The 14,567-nt window shown below is 43.4% G+C and overlaps 1 protein-coding gene across 11 annotated transcripts in view; it reads right to left on the bottom strand.

Annotated features, from left to right (window-relative positions):
- SGMS1 (sphingomyelin synthase 1) overlaps nt 1–14,567 on the bottom strand; it is a 66,461-nt gene that overhangs the window by 6,936 nt on the left and 44,958 nt on the right. For all 11 annotated transcript variants that reach the window (XM_083443704.1, XM_083443713.1, XM_083443707.1 and 8 more), the window contains 2 exons: nt 3,732–4,572; nt 732–849 (listed from right to left, as the gene is read on the bottom strand). In XM_083443704.1, coding sequence (XP_083299830.1) covers nt 732–849; nt 3,732–4,351 — 738 coding nt within the window. In that variant the 5' untranslated portion in view covers nt 4,352–4,572. The remainder of the gene's footprint in view (nt 1–731; nt 850–3,731; nt 4,573–14,567) is intronic.

Genomic DNA, 14,567 nt, shown 5'->3' with positions numbered 1-14,567 from the left:
CCTAATATCAATGGGCAAGGAGTTCCAAAGTGTACTGTAGGCGCCACTGCACTGAAAGTGATGATTCCCTGCAAGTTTGTCAGCAACATTATGTGGCACCTGTAGAAGTGGCGGTTCTATAGTTCTTGTCCAGGTTCTGGCCTAAGCACAAGGCAGAGATATAGTAAACCATAGTATGAGTTGCATCTCTATACCAGCAGAGGGAAATCAACACAACTGAGCTTCCTGGAAATTTCAGCAACCGGCTACATGTGTCTCCAGCAGAGCTGATGGTATGAGCACAGGTTAGTCCTAGTAATGTCTAAAAACCATGTTCAAAATGTGGCAATAGGGGACTCCCTACATTCTGGGAATGTATACAGCTCTATCCTTTGTAGTGAGGAAGTCACTAGTAGTTGTGCTCAAGCTCCGACGGTGCTGATCACCTTTCAAGAGGGCTGGTGGGAATGTGGACTCCCTTCAGAATGACAATCATATGACTGCTCTCAAATTGAACACTGTTTGTTTCAGGTGATCCAAGGAAGGTGGTACTGAGCTAAATTCTGACATAACCTGTTTATTATCAAACACTACGGTTGAGCAACAAGCAATACTGATCAGCCGTGAAAGAACTGTTGCCAATTCTCCTTGGCCAGCGATTCGCAGCTCACCCTGACTAAAGTTTTCCAAATCTTTGGGAAAATAAAGAGTAAGATTTTAGACAACAATAACACAAAGGGGAGGAAAGTTACCTTTGGAGAACAGTTGAAATGCATGCCAGGTACCGGGAGGGTAGTAACATACATCGTAATACACCGATACAGGTACAGTGTGCCAACTATACAAAAATATCGCCTGCTAATAATGGACCTGGAGAGAAAAGGGAGGAAATTATGCATCAATTGAAGTTCTTCAGGATTGTAAGTGTTTTCAAGGCAAAATAAGCATGGGGCTCTAGGTGCAATTTATGTGCTCTAGGACAATAAATAATTCATATTCATTTTGGTAAATGAAACATTCATTTAAAAACAAATGGAAGCTATTATTCTCACTTAGTGGAATAGACCAGAAAAATCAAGATAGCAATGGCAGCAGGATAATCGGTTCCAAACATTCCCTCCTAACCTGACCAAGAACAGAACTGTGGGCAGAATCATCCAGATATCAGCAGGCTATTGGACAAAGCACAGGCTGTAATCTGGGATCCAGCTGAGGGGCAGAATCAGTGGCATGTGGTGAATTTTTGCATAGGGGAACAGTCAGGGCCAGAGGTGCCAGCTTGCAAGGCAGATGACGTCACGCACATGAGCATCGTGCTTACCTCTGGCAGGATGCTGGAGCCCTCCTGCTTCCTTCCCAAAGCTGGGTGGGCTTTGGGAAGGCCGTGGGCAGGCTTTTGCACCCTCTGGAGCATCATGCCTCCCTCCTTAAGCCGGGTAGAAGCTTCCCAGGCTTTGGGAAGGAGACGCCAGGGGAACATTTAGGGGACTGGCCGTCTCCCTAGTCCAATGACCGCACGCCACTGGGCAGAACCCGCCTCTAAAGGGGCAAAATATAGCCTAGACTCCAAGTGGGTCCTTAAATAAATGCCTTTATTCTCCCCATGCCCCCATAAATGAGAGGTTATCATTTATTCCTTTGGGGAAAGGTGAAGTGCACTGGAGGTCTAGTATGACAATGCTCCTGCAGAGGAAGGCAACAGGCTTCCATGAACATTGTGCAGAAGCTTCTGTTTCTCCAGTACATCAGTGTGAACCATTAGTTTCTATGGAAGAAAGAGGCTTAGAGGAGAAAATCAGGAAGACCTGAAGGTAGGCTCCCCTATTGCCTCAACAACCCCCCTCCCTGTTTACACAGACTTAACTTTCTTTCACATAATCCAATAAAAGGCATTCAAGAGAGAAAAATAAATGTATCTTGCCATGTTTATGGGCACCTCACTTGTTCTGTACAGGCCAATTTTAAGTGCAGCCAGCCAATTAGTATAGCTTCATTCTAGGTCTTTTTGATATCTACACTAAGCTAGCTTGGAACATAAATAAATATCACAAGACATTAAATGCCATTTATTGCTATTCCTTTTACATTTGGAACTAGTAAGTACTTTATATATTAGAAAAAAATATTATGAAACACATTTTGAAGTTTTCTTTATAGCCTTATAAGGCAGAATTTCAGCTGTACTGGTAGCAAAGTGTGGTTATAAACAATTTTCATAACATTCCAAACTATCAGTGCATTATAGCCTGTGGAGAATTTTTATTCTTATCTCTTAGGAAGTGAAGATAATGACCTGAGAACAGAGGATATACTCACAGAATGAATATATGTGTGTGCATGCGCAAGCACAAGCACACACACACGCGCACACACTATATTGTGTATAATGTACACACACACACTCAAATGTGTTTGAGGTGTAATGTAGATAACAATGAACAGGATCCAAAACGGCGTGGGACTTTAGGCTATTTTCTCTTAAGTGCAAACATACACTTCATAACTGAGGCCATATCTCATACTGCTTTTGCAAATCCCCCTCCTGCCTCCCCAGTTTAAAAAATGCCATGCCATGAGGCAGGAGCTGCTATGCAAAAAGCTTTATTAGATGCACAGAGCTATCTTTGTGCACATGCTATTTTTGAAATACAATGGAATCTTTCCCTCATAAAACATCAACACATTTTCAAAACTAAACAAACGAACAAAAAATGAGTTTGAGGCTTGAGATTGCATTTGTGCAGGCAGCATTCTAGGGGGAAACCATGCTGCAATACTACTATAAAGGGCCCTCTTCCTCACACCCTTTAAAAGCAAGAGTGGCCGTCTTTTTCAGCCAGGTGGCAGCACTGAGAGTTGGCCAACCCTCTGACAGCGGCATGCCAGCAACAGGAATTGCTGAAGGGGCCAATGCACATTCACACATACATACACCCCACACATTCTGATGCCCCCCCAACCCCCGGAAGGAAAACTCCCTCCCTCGTTACCTAAACCGCTACAGCTTTCTTTTTAATGGTGCTATGCCAGAGAGAGAAGAGGCACTTTTCCAAAGTAAGGTGAGGTGCCCAATTTTGGCAGAGGAAAGGCTGACTGCTCTAGGCTCTTTCATGGGCCTGATCTGGCCCATGGGTCATAGATATGCCATGTCTGCTTTAAGGGCTTCAGCAGATCAGGCACCAGTGATCTTAGCTGCATGAGCAGCCCAAGTGCTTTCCCCTCCTATGGACATGGCTCTGAAGACACATCATGCAGCAGCCTGGCTGAAGCTAAGCAGGTCCATGTATTAACTGGATGGGACACTGCCAGGGACTCCCATGCAAACTGCCTTGAATTGCATGGAAGGAAGGAAAACAAAATGAATAAAATGGTCCTTTTATACTAGAGGAGAGCAACATAACTAGTATGGAGAAGCATCGTCATCCTGCAAGGAGAAGGAGGGGTAAATTACCAATGCAAGTGAGCAGTTTTGGGGCTGGTGGGAAACTTCTTTCTAAATAATTACTTACAAGCCAAGTTAACATCTTAGTATAAAAAAAGTCTTTATATATCTGTTTAACATACAGATTTCATAAAATTACTGTTCTTGCCTCCGACTGTATTTAACATCTCTCCACCACATTTTACAAGCCAGGCTCATTATTAAAGAAGCAGAGTCAGCTTGAAAAAAATAAATCAGCAAAGTATAAAAAATAAAATAATATTAGTATCTGGGACTGAATTAAATATTATCAAAATATGCATGTACTTACTTGTATTTTAAGAGCAGCCACTGAACTGCCCAGAGTCCTACAAGGATCAAACCATTAATTTCACAGATAGAAAAGGCCCATTGAACTCGACTAAAGTGATCAAAAAAAGCATCTGGTAGGGGCGGATCCACCTCCTTGGGAGGCACTCGTTCATGGACAACTGAGATTGTCACTGTTGTAAAGACTAGACAGCAAAGTGCATAAAAGAAAGCCAAAAATGTCTTCCCCCATTCCATGGGATACTGAGAACGTTCCGGTTCTGGCATGTGGATTTGTATCATATCCTTCCTGTACCCATTTGGCATCCCGTTTGGTTTGCTTTTGCTGCTGAAACCATTTTCATTGGTGAGGGCCTCCGTACTGATGACCAAGTGGCCGTTGGCATGCCCGTTCTTGTGTACCTCAATATGGTGCTCCATTTTCAAAGTCTCTATCATGTCCAGCAGACGTTGGCCATTGTCCGAAGACACACGCGACAAAGGGGGCTTCTTGAAATCCTCCTTCGTTAGGTTCACCAAGTCCTGCCCAGTGAAATTCTTCAATGGCTCACAGTATTCTGGCACAACATCTGACAACCAATCGACCACTTCCTCGCATGACCAGAGTGCGATTTCTTTCATTTCGTCCAAACACTTGCCTGCAGTCTTAAAAATCACGTTTAAACAGGACAGTTGTCACTATTTTTGCTTAACAGGAAGTCCTTCTTTGACTCGCTCATCCTGTCTAAAGATCAGTAGAAACCAGTTTTGCAGGTTGATGCACAACAGCTTCAAATCGCCTGGTACAGATATTGACATGTGGCATGTAAAAGGAATGTTCACTTCATTTTGCATTTGCCTTTCTACAGTTAAGGGAGAGAAAGAGAGAAATGCAGTTAGAACATTCATTTTTCTTACTGCTGCAAAAGACATGATATTCAGGCAATATCTGCTTTAATAGAATCAGATGCATTTCATTTATTTATTATTTGTACTCACAACCTGCCCTTCACCAACGGTCCCAGGGAAGATTACAAAAAAACCCCCCACAAAATTAAAGCATCTAAAAAACTAAAATAAGCTACAATTGTAGTAAACCCATAAAATAAAAACTGTGAAATTAACAAACTGGCACAGAACATCAATTCAGCAGGAGGGATAACCCCTACTCAACCAAAGGCCTGGATAAAAACTTATAATGATTTGGGGGAGGGGGGGACTCATTCCACAATTTGTAGCTTTTCTTTACTTTGTGCCAGCAAATAATCATGGCCAATGTGTGTCTGTGTCATTCCAAACACTTTGAATCACGGATGGCATGAACTTGCTGGCGGAAGTAGAGAATAAGGTAACCGGAGCCCCATCCCTTCAATGATCAGAAGCCAACCAGACAGGCAGCTGAATCTTACTTTGACACTGGGAACAGGATAGCATCTCATTCTGCACCAGAGGGCAGCAAGATAGGGGACAGAGGATGGCCATATAGCAAAGCATGGGGGTGTGGGGTATGGTTGTGGCCGTGACTGTGACTGTATGTGACAAAAGGCAAAAATATACTGCATGACCCAAGACGAAGCAATTTGCCCTAAGTGGGAAGGGTTTATTCACTGGTGAAATCTCAATGGACCACAGGAGGTTAAGGGATTCCACCTGCGATGCCTTAAAATTAAAAGAGATGATGAAATTGTCATTTGGATCAATTTCTTCTGGCAAGCGTCGGGGTGTGGGTGGGAAAATCACTCTATTGAGAAGATGGTTTGAGATCACATAAGTACCAACAGGCAACCTGTTGGGAAAATCAGAAAACAATACCTTGGGCCGCAATCCTTAAGTATAGCTTTCCTTTAAAGTGAATTAAAGTGAATTGGGACGCAAGTGGCGCTGTGGTCTAAACCACAGAGTCTAGGCCTTTCTGATCAGAAGGTCGGCGGTTCGAAACCCCACGACGGGGTGAGCTCCCGTTGCTCAGTTCCTGCTCCTGCCAACCTAGCAGTTCAAAAGCACATCAAAGTGCAAGTAGATAAATAGGTACCGATCCGGCGGGAAGGTAAACGGCGTTTCCGTGCACTGCTCTGGTTCGCCAGAAGCAGCTTAGTCATTGCTGGCCACATGGCCCGGAAGCTGTACACGGACTCTCTCGGCCAATAAAGCAAGATGAGCGCCGCAACCCCAGAGTCGTCCGCGACTGGACCTAACAGTCAGGGGTCACTTTACCTTTACACAGAGAATTAAAGGGCACTTTCAAGTAGAGGTTCTTAGGCTGAAAGTGCAAGTCACATTCACCCTTCTGCAAGTCAATGAAGAGAACAAAACTCATGATGGAAACGGGTCCCTAGCTCTACTGTTGGAGGTGGGGGGGGGGGAGAAGCCTGGAAGCATGTGGGCAGTGCATGAAGAACCTCAGACAGCCTACTGTTGCTGAAAAGGGAACTTCACATCCACCCACAGAGACACATATAACCCTTCTCTCTCCCTGACCCCCATGCATAAGGCAATATAGTCAGTTTTGTGAATAGTGAGACTTTTAAATATCAAGTCCCCCAAAGCAGCCCCCACAACCACATTGCAAGGGAAAAAAGACTCCAGAAACTCTGGTTTTCAAAAGGTTCTTTGGCAGAATAAGAAGCTAATTCTTGGGATTGGAACACCCCTGCGTGTGCAAATCCAAGTCTTTTATAGTGGGGTCGTTTGGACTACGGCAGTTCAAAATGAAATCTGTTTCTTTGGGATTTGTTTAGCCTTATGTTGGTTACTTCTCCCTTTAGAACAGCATGCTAGCTGAAAAATGACATCTGGGTAAATAATCTTGGATAAAGCAAAGTATTAACTTCAGTGGAGATACCAAGAGACAAGGGATTGCACAAGGCTAACTTGCTGGCAGAGGAACAGTTTAATATTTTTCAAGAATTCAGCAGAGATGACTGCCTATTAATTGTCTGTGCAATCCAAGTAGGTGAAAGGTTGGGTTGAACAGTAAGACATAAGATGGGAGCATGTGTTTGGAAACTGAGTGGGTGAAAAAAATGGAGTGGGTGAAAAAAATGGGTGCAGCAATACTGAACCTGTTCCCATATAAAAACAGTACAGTGGTACCTCGGGTTACAGATGCTTCAGGTTACAGACACTTCAGGTTACAGACTCCGCTAACCCAAAAATAGTACCTCGGGTTAAGAACTTTGCTTCAGTATGAGAACAAAAATCGCACGGCTGCGCGGTAGCAGCGGAAGGCCCCATTAGCTAAAATGGTACTCCAGATTAAGAACCGTTTCAGGTTAAGAACGGACCTCCGGAACGAACTTAACCCGAGGTATCACTGTAGTAGGGACTCAGGACACACTGTTACTCAATCTATTGTTTGGAAGTTCATGTAGATTCAAGTAAATAAAGTAAACATGTTTAACCAAGGAAATATATAAAGCAGAAGGCAGAAGTTTTCATTGAAAAATTGTGCTTGCTAATGTACGGTCTGATTAACTAGCCAAAATGGCCCAATGTAATTTGGTATCATGATTCTGATGACAGACTCTGCTTTAAGAAGTAAAAAATCATATAGTTACATACTGTCATCCATATGTACAGCAATGGTAACCAATATGGTGCCCTCCAATGGTTTTGGACTCCAACCCCCATCAGCCTCAGCCAGCATGGCTTGTAATTAGGGATGATGAGCAGTTATAGTCCAACAACATCTGGAGGGCAGTGTGTTGGCTTTACAAAGAATTAGAGGACAACTCCCTGGCCCAAGGGGCTTACAATCTAGATAATGAAAGAAATAAAAAGCAGTGGAAGAGGAGGGGAATAGAGGCAAGAATAAAGAATGATCAGTGACTAAACTGATTCATTCCTTTGATGTAATACATATGTAGGAATTATTCATTTCATTATTGCTGTTTTGTTTTGTCACTTGCAGGTTTTCCAATTAGCAATTTATTAGGGTTCTGGGTCCTTTTATATCAGTAAGGAGCTAAAATAATTTCTTCATTGCATTCTGTTAAACTTAAAGTATTGCTCCTGTTGCAAGTTCTCCTCTCCAGAATTTGCATCATTGGTAGCAGTGTAGCACTTGACTGCATAGGCAATAAATAGACTGTAGTTTACAAAAATGTTTCATTTCTTATTCTTCCTGCATTTCTGGTTCTACCGCATCTCATGCAATTGGTGAGCACTAGTTCTAAAAATGGTTAGCTTATTTTCTTATGCTTGTTTCCATGCTTGTGCATTTCAGACATCTTTTTCTATATAGCCCAACAGAGTTGCCAAACTGATGTATCCGAAATTGTAGTGGCCTATGTCACATCTCTTCCCTAAAATTTATTTCAATGAAGCATTTTTAGGCATAATCTGTCCATGGTAAAATAAAAAGAATCTGACATGCATAAACCATGCTGTAATCTATCTGCTAGCTCAAACAAAACTCAAATTAATTCTGCAATAGGCTTTACCAATGTTCAAACTATCCCAGGCTGAGCCAATAATGTGCTGACAGCCTGTTATTTCTGTGAGTAAGGCTACAGAGCATTAAAAAGACAAAAGGGCAAAAGTGTATGCTTACTGTGAACACAATCAGTGGAAACTTTATTCTTTAAAAAAAAAATGTGCCAGAGTGTTATTTCTTTGTAGACTACTTTCAAAACAACTGGTCTGTAAATGGTCACTTTCAGGAACCCTAGGAGCCAAAGACAGATGCTGGAAGAGACACAAAGTTTGCTCTGATCTTTCCCTATAATGGTCTCTATTAATTGCTTCATAAATGACAGCCAAACTAATGTGTGACTTTTCAAAGAGAACTAGTACACTACAATGTAATCTAGTGATTAAGAGAATCGGTTGTGAAATTGGGTATCAAAAGTGGGGTAGAGAGACTAGATTTTGTGGTGTACTGTACACTAGAATATGATGCAAGCAGCTGTTTTTATGTTTTCCATTCAGTTAAAAGCTTATTTCTGTCAGCAACCTGGATCCAGTTGTTTCCAAGGTCTTAAATAGGTACTCACAGAAAAGCTAATTTTGGGGAATTAGCAATATTACTGCTGGGAACTTTACTGGCGACAATTGTGCACACACAGAACACCATTGGCTTTGAACGTGGTGCTTACTACAAGAGATATGGCAAAGACCAATAAGAACCTGATATTAGTGTGCCTGCTCCACAGAGCCAACAATAACCACACTGTTGTTGCAAGTGTGATATTTATTCATATAAAAAAGGTTTAAAGGTAGTAACGTGACAAAACAAAATGATTCCGAAGCAAAAAAATGCCGCTGCAACTTGAAATGCCACTATAAAACTAATGCGTACACAGGCTACCCCAAAGTGTTGCCTAGTCTATATGCTTAGTTACTGTAGCAGAGATAAGACTAGAGATGGAGAGTCACCCAATTTTGAATTGTGAGGTGGGATCCTAAGAGCTTTGCTACAGGAAAATGAAAGAACAGGGAAGAGAAGGAGTGATGTTAGATGCAATTATAGAATTTTTTCCTGTCTCATGAGAGCCACAGAACTCTGGAAAAACAGGAAGGCATCCAAAGGTTGAGATGCCATATTTATGCATCAGGTGGCAGGGAAACAGCTTAATTTCTTCACCATAACTTAAAGGTTCACTTTCACAGACAGGCAATAGGAATCTTATTGAAGTAGGCCGCAGAATGGCAGCTATCCATCAGAATTCGTTTGCAAACCCTTTGGTAGCATCAGCCTCATCCTTTTGCTACCCATTACAACTTGGAGATAACAAGCCAATGCTGTTATAAGAATTATTGAGATGTTATACGTGAAGCACTTTGAGGACTTTGGGAAATTGCTTTTGAAGTGCAGTTTATAAAAAATATACTACGGCTGCAGCTCTGTGTACTTTTATGTTGAACCTTGAAGCAATTCATTACGAAGTAGCCTGCACAGCATTGGGCTGCATAGTGCAAACCTATGTACAATTACTTCAGATTAAGCCTTGTTGATTTTAGTGGGATTTACTTTCAAATTTAAACGCAGAGCATCTGGCCATCAGAATAAATCTGCAGGGACTCAGAAGAAAACATTTATTTTGTGCTTTGCCACCTTGAAGCATATTATGGATTGCTGAAATTCTGTTCCCTCACTTTTGCTGAACTCACTGCAAAAGATAAACAGGGCACGATGAAGCATTTCACTGCTGTGCAGCAATGCAGTTAGTGAAGTGCATTAGCTGACCTCTGGAGTAAACCCTACACAAATCTGGAGTGGACTCCCTAAGACAGTTGGATGGTGCCTTGTACACCTTCTTCCGGGCTGGTACCAAACATATTGCTCTGCTTTGCTTTCGACCACATCAGTGAGGCTTGGGTATTGTCATCTGACAGCCTAGGACTTCCATACACACTGCCCAGGCTTGCACCCCGGAGAGGTTGCTTTGTTGCAGCTAACGCAGCAGTTTGACTTCACCCCCAGAGACGCACTCAGTTGTATCTTGAGACAGACGGATGCCAACTATAACATTACCAATTTCCTTGACAGTTTATTGTGAAGCTAAAGGAGTTTGCGATACAAAAGAGTGAGTCACTGTAATAACACTAAACTGTCAACCTAAACCAAAGAGGGGATTCAGAAAAACCATGGCAAGCAAAACAAACTTCCTACTTCTTTACAACCCAATCAGCAAACTTTCCAGCCTCTGCCGTTTTAAAATGCAATGCAAGTAATTTTAAAATACTAACTGGAAATTTTCTTCACCATAAGTATCCATATCAGTGTCTGACATTTGTCATTTTAAATACCCTTCCGAGAAGGAGAGTGTTTTAAAATATTTACCCCAAGAACCAGGTGAACCAGAGTTGAAGAAGAGAGACTGACTGCTATTGATTTACTATCTATTTAAGTCAAGGCTGAATGAGAATTTGAACTGAGATCTAAAACTACCCATTTTTCTACTCAACCCGCTTGGCTCTTATGCATTTAATGCCTGGAATTGCATTGCAAGGGCAAACACAAAATAACAAACCAAACAAAGGAGTTTTCAGTAAAAGCCTAAATGACATTGGATTGATCTTTAAATGCACGTATGCATTACCTGGTGTATATGCACTGGACAAAAAAAAAAAGGAGGAGAGAAGAATGTTGTGTTCTACCACAAATGTGAAGCCTACTTAAGGGCACAAGTATGTAGAAAAAGGCAAGATTTTCTTCGGGACTCCTATTCAGATAGCTCTCTTATATCAAAACCTGACAAAATTGTCCAGTTACTGGTGAACCAAAAGTAGCACAAAATATTCACACTGCTTTTGCCAGCATTTTTCCCCTAATCCTATGTCTTGTCTTAAAATTCCCAAGGAAATTTTATCTATATGAAACTTTCATCTCAAACCCACATGCCTAAAGCCATTCCATTACACCACTGTTCTGTCTGTAGGTTATGATGTATCCCTACCTGTAATGCATGGTATCTATGGCTACATTAAAGGTAAAGGTAAAGGGACCCCTGACCATTAGGTCCAGTTGTGACCGACTCTGGGGTTGCGGCGCTCATCTTGCTTTATTGGCCAAGGGAGCCGGCGTACAACTGCCGGGTCATGTGGCCAGCATGACTAAGCCGCTTCTGGTGAACCAGAGCAGCGCACGGAAACGCCATTTACCTTCCTGCCTATTTATCTACTTGCACTTTGGCGTGCTTTCGAACTGCTAGGTTGGCAGGAGCAGGGACCAAGCAACAGGAGCTCACTCCGTCACAGGGATTCAAACCGCCGACCTTCTGATCAGCAAGTCCTAGGGTCTGTGGTTTAAACCACAGCACTACCTGCGTCCCTATGGCTACTTTACCTTGTAACATATTGGGACATGGTTTTGTTTTATATACGCAGTGTATATAAATTCACAATGTATGTGGGATTACATGAAAGGTTCAGTTCAAAATACAAAGTATCTGTTGGTGGTTGTCACATAAGACTAGCCTGGGGAAAGTGGGTTCTTTTTATACTGAGCTAGAGGAATTGTAAAACCTCGCTTCTAATTGGCCTGCTGGACGGAAATTCTGGATCGTTCGCCACACAGGAAAAGCGGTCTTATGAGGAGAGAGAATTCTATGCCACTCAAATCTGATTGATTGAAGCGTGGGCTGGCAGGAACATAAGCAGACTGGGTCTACCACTGTTCGGAGTGTGTTGACCAGAAGGAGTAGAAAAAAGAAAAAGCTGGGATAGAAGACAGAAGGCTTCTGGATGGACAGGAGGCTACTGAGGCAAGGGAAAACCAGGAAGTACAGTCTGCCCCCAAAAGAGCTGATTCACTGGCTTATGCCAAAGATTAGCAGAGAAACCATGAAAAGTCTGTGAGCAGTGAAGGGAGAGTTTATAGCAAGGAAGCTTCTGGAGCTGAACAGAGAGAAATTCCGGCAAGCCTGGCTGATAGGAAAACCAGCAGAAGCCATCTGCACCCGATAGTGGTGATAGCTGCATGCCTGAGGAAAAGAGACTATGGATAATTGGCACTTTTAGGAACTGCGTTTTACAAATCCATCTTAATTCAATTTCTGTATTTGAAAGCAACTGTCATTATAACAGTGTCGTTATAAAAGCAAGCATTAGTGACCAATTTAATTGCAGTATTGCCCTTATTTTACCCCTGCGGGTGGTAATAAATAAAGAACATTTCGTTGTTTTGATTTGCTTACAAAGCTGCTTGGCTACTGGGTTATAGTTTAACATGTCTGTAAACAGTAAAGCATAGATCACATGGTGGCAGTGCTTAAAGGGTTTTGAAACATACAATAATGGTGGGAATATAACAGAAACTGTTTCATACATCTCATGAATCAACAGGGAGAAATAGAGGCTGTTTCTGCGCATATAAGAGGAAGTAATTCTCCATCACAGAACATTATAGCGCGGCTGAATGGACCCTTATGATAAGAGAAGGTGGAGCTACACTAACAACACACTGCAGCCCTCAGCAAAATAACTTTGTAGGCTGGCGTGCATGAGAAAAACAGGCTGAATATTGCTATCATATCTTAACACTTGTACAGTATAAGTAAAAAAAAACCAAAAACTAGCAATGCCAGTTTCCCAACAACTTCAGGGTATGATTATTTTCCTACCTAGTGTAAGAAAACAAGTGTTAAATGGTTGCAAAACATTAGCCACACTACTTTAATTTTGTTTTTCAACAGGAGACACTCTCCAGAATTAAGACAAGTCACCTAATACCCATTCTAGCCACAATTTGAAAAGCACTAACATGCTGCTAGGTCTTTCCACTCATGCTAGAGAACCATCCAGAAAGCACCAGTGGTTTTGGCCTACTAGAGAGTTTCCTCTTTAATTTCTAAAGCAGCTTACCATGGCTAACCCAGGCCTTGTGGGCGGGGAGGGGGGGTTGCAGTGATTTTTAGGAAGTCATTAGTTTGCACCAGGCGTCCTATTGGGAAGACGCAGTTTTCTGAGTGCATGTTCTGGAAGTTGGGCAATAGGGGCAGTACAGGATTCCTTCTGGTGTACCGACCTCCCCGCTGCACCAAGGATTCCCTGCCCGAGCTGCTTCAGGTCGTGGCGGATGTCCTCCTGGAGACACCTAGTTTGGTTGTCCTAGGGGATTTTAATATCCATGCCGACACGACCTTACAAGGGGCCGCTCGGGACTTCGTGGAAAGCATGGCCTCCATGGGGCTGTCCCTGAATAAGTTTGGCCCAACCCATAGCCGCGGACATGCCTTGGACCTGGTGTTTACCTCAATGGATGTTGGTGATCTGACACTAAGTAAAAGCGAAACAAAAGAAGTGCCATGGTCAGACCACTTCCTGGTGCAACTTGACTTCTCCGCGACCCTTCCCCTCTGCAGGGAGGTGGGACCGATGCGGATGGTCCGCCCCCGCCACTTAATGGATCCAAATGGTTTCCAGAGAGTGGTAGGGGATGCTTTATCCCATGTTGATGGCCTTTCAGCTGATTCCCTGGTGGCCCGCTGGAATGTGGAGTTAACCAGGGCTATTGACTGTTTGGCTCCGAAGCGCCCTCTCCGATTGCATGGAGCCCGGACAGCCCCGTGGTTTTCCACGGATCTGAGGGCAATGAAACAATCGTTGAGACGGCTAGAGCGCCGGTGGCGGAGGACCCATTCTGAAGCTGACCGGACACAGGTTAGAGCTCAATGTCGAGCCTACCAAGTGGCAGTAGCGACGGCGAAGAAGACTTTCTTCACCGCCTCTATTGCATCTGCAGAAAACAGCAGCAGGAGACTTTTTCAGGTGGTCCGCAATCTAGTGGAACCACCTGCTACATCGGGGCCCAGTACGGGCCACATGATCTCCTGCAATGATTTTGCAAAGTTTTTTGCAGATAAAGTCGCTCAGATTCGGGAAGAGGTCGATGCCACCGTGGGAGCAGGGCCGGGGCGGGAGAGTGCTAGAGTCCTGTCTAGTCAAATTGTGTGGGATCAATTCCAATCTGTTACCTCCGAGGATGTGGACAGGCTGCTTGGACGAGTGAAACCAACCACCTGTCTCCTGGATCCTTGCCCATCCTGGCTTATAAAAGCTAGCTGGGAAGGGCTGGGCGATGGCCTTCGTGGGGTAGTGAATGCTTCCCTCCGTGAGGGAGTCCTCCCAGACCCGCTGAAAGAGGCGGTTATTAAACCGCTTCTTAAAAAACCATCTTTAGATGCGGGCACGATGGCCAACTATCGCCCAGTCTCAAATCTTCCATTCTTGGGCAAGGTGATTGAGCGAGTGGTGGCTGAACAACTCCAGGCACGCCTGGAAGAAGCGGACCATTTGGATCCCTTCCAGTCGGGATTCAGGCCTCATCACGGGACTGAAACTGCCTTGGTCGCACTGGTTGATGATCTCCGGCGGGCTAGGGACAAGGGTGAGAGCTGTTTCCTAGTTCTGCTGG

This window comes from Podarcis tiliguerta, assembly GCF_965153285.1.
Source record: "Podarcis tiliguerta genome assembly, chromosome: 5".
Classification (NCBI taxonomy): domain Eukaryota; kingdom Metazoa; phylum Chordata; class Lepidosauria; order Squamata; family Lacertidae; genus Podarcis; species Podarcis tiliguerta.
This window is presented reverse-complemented; position numbering and strand designations above follow the sequence as displayed.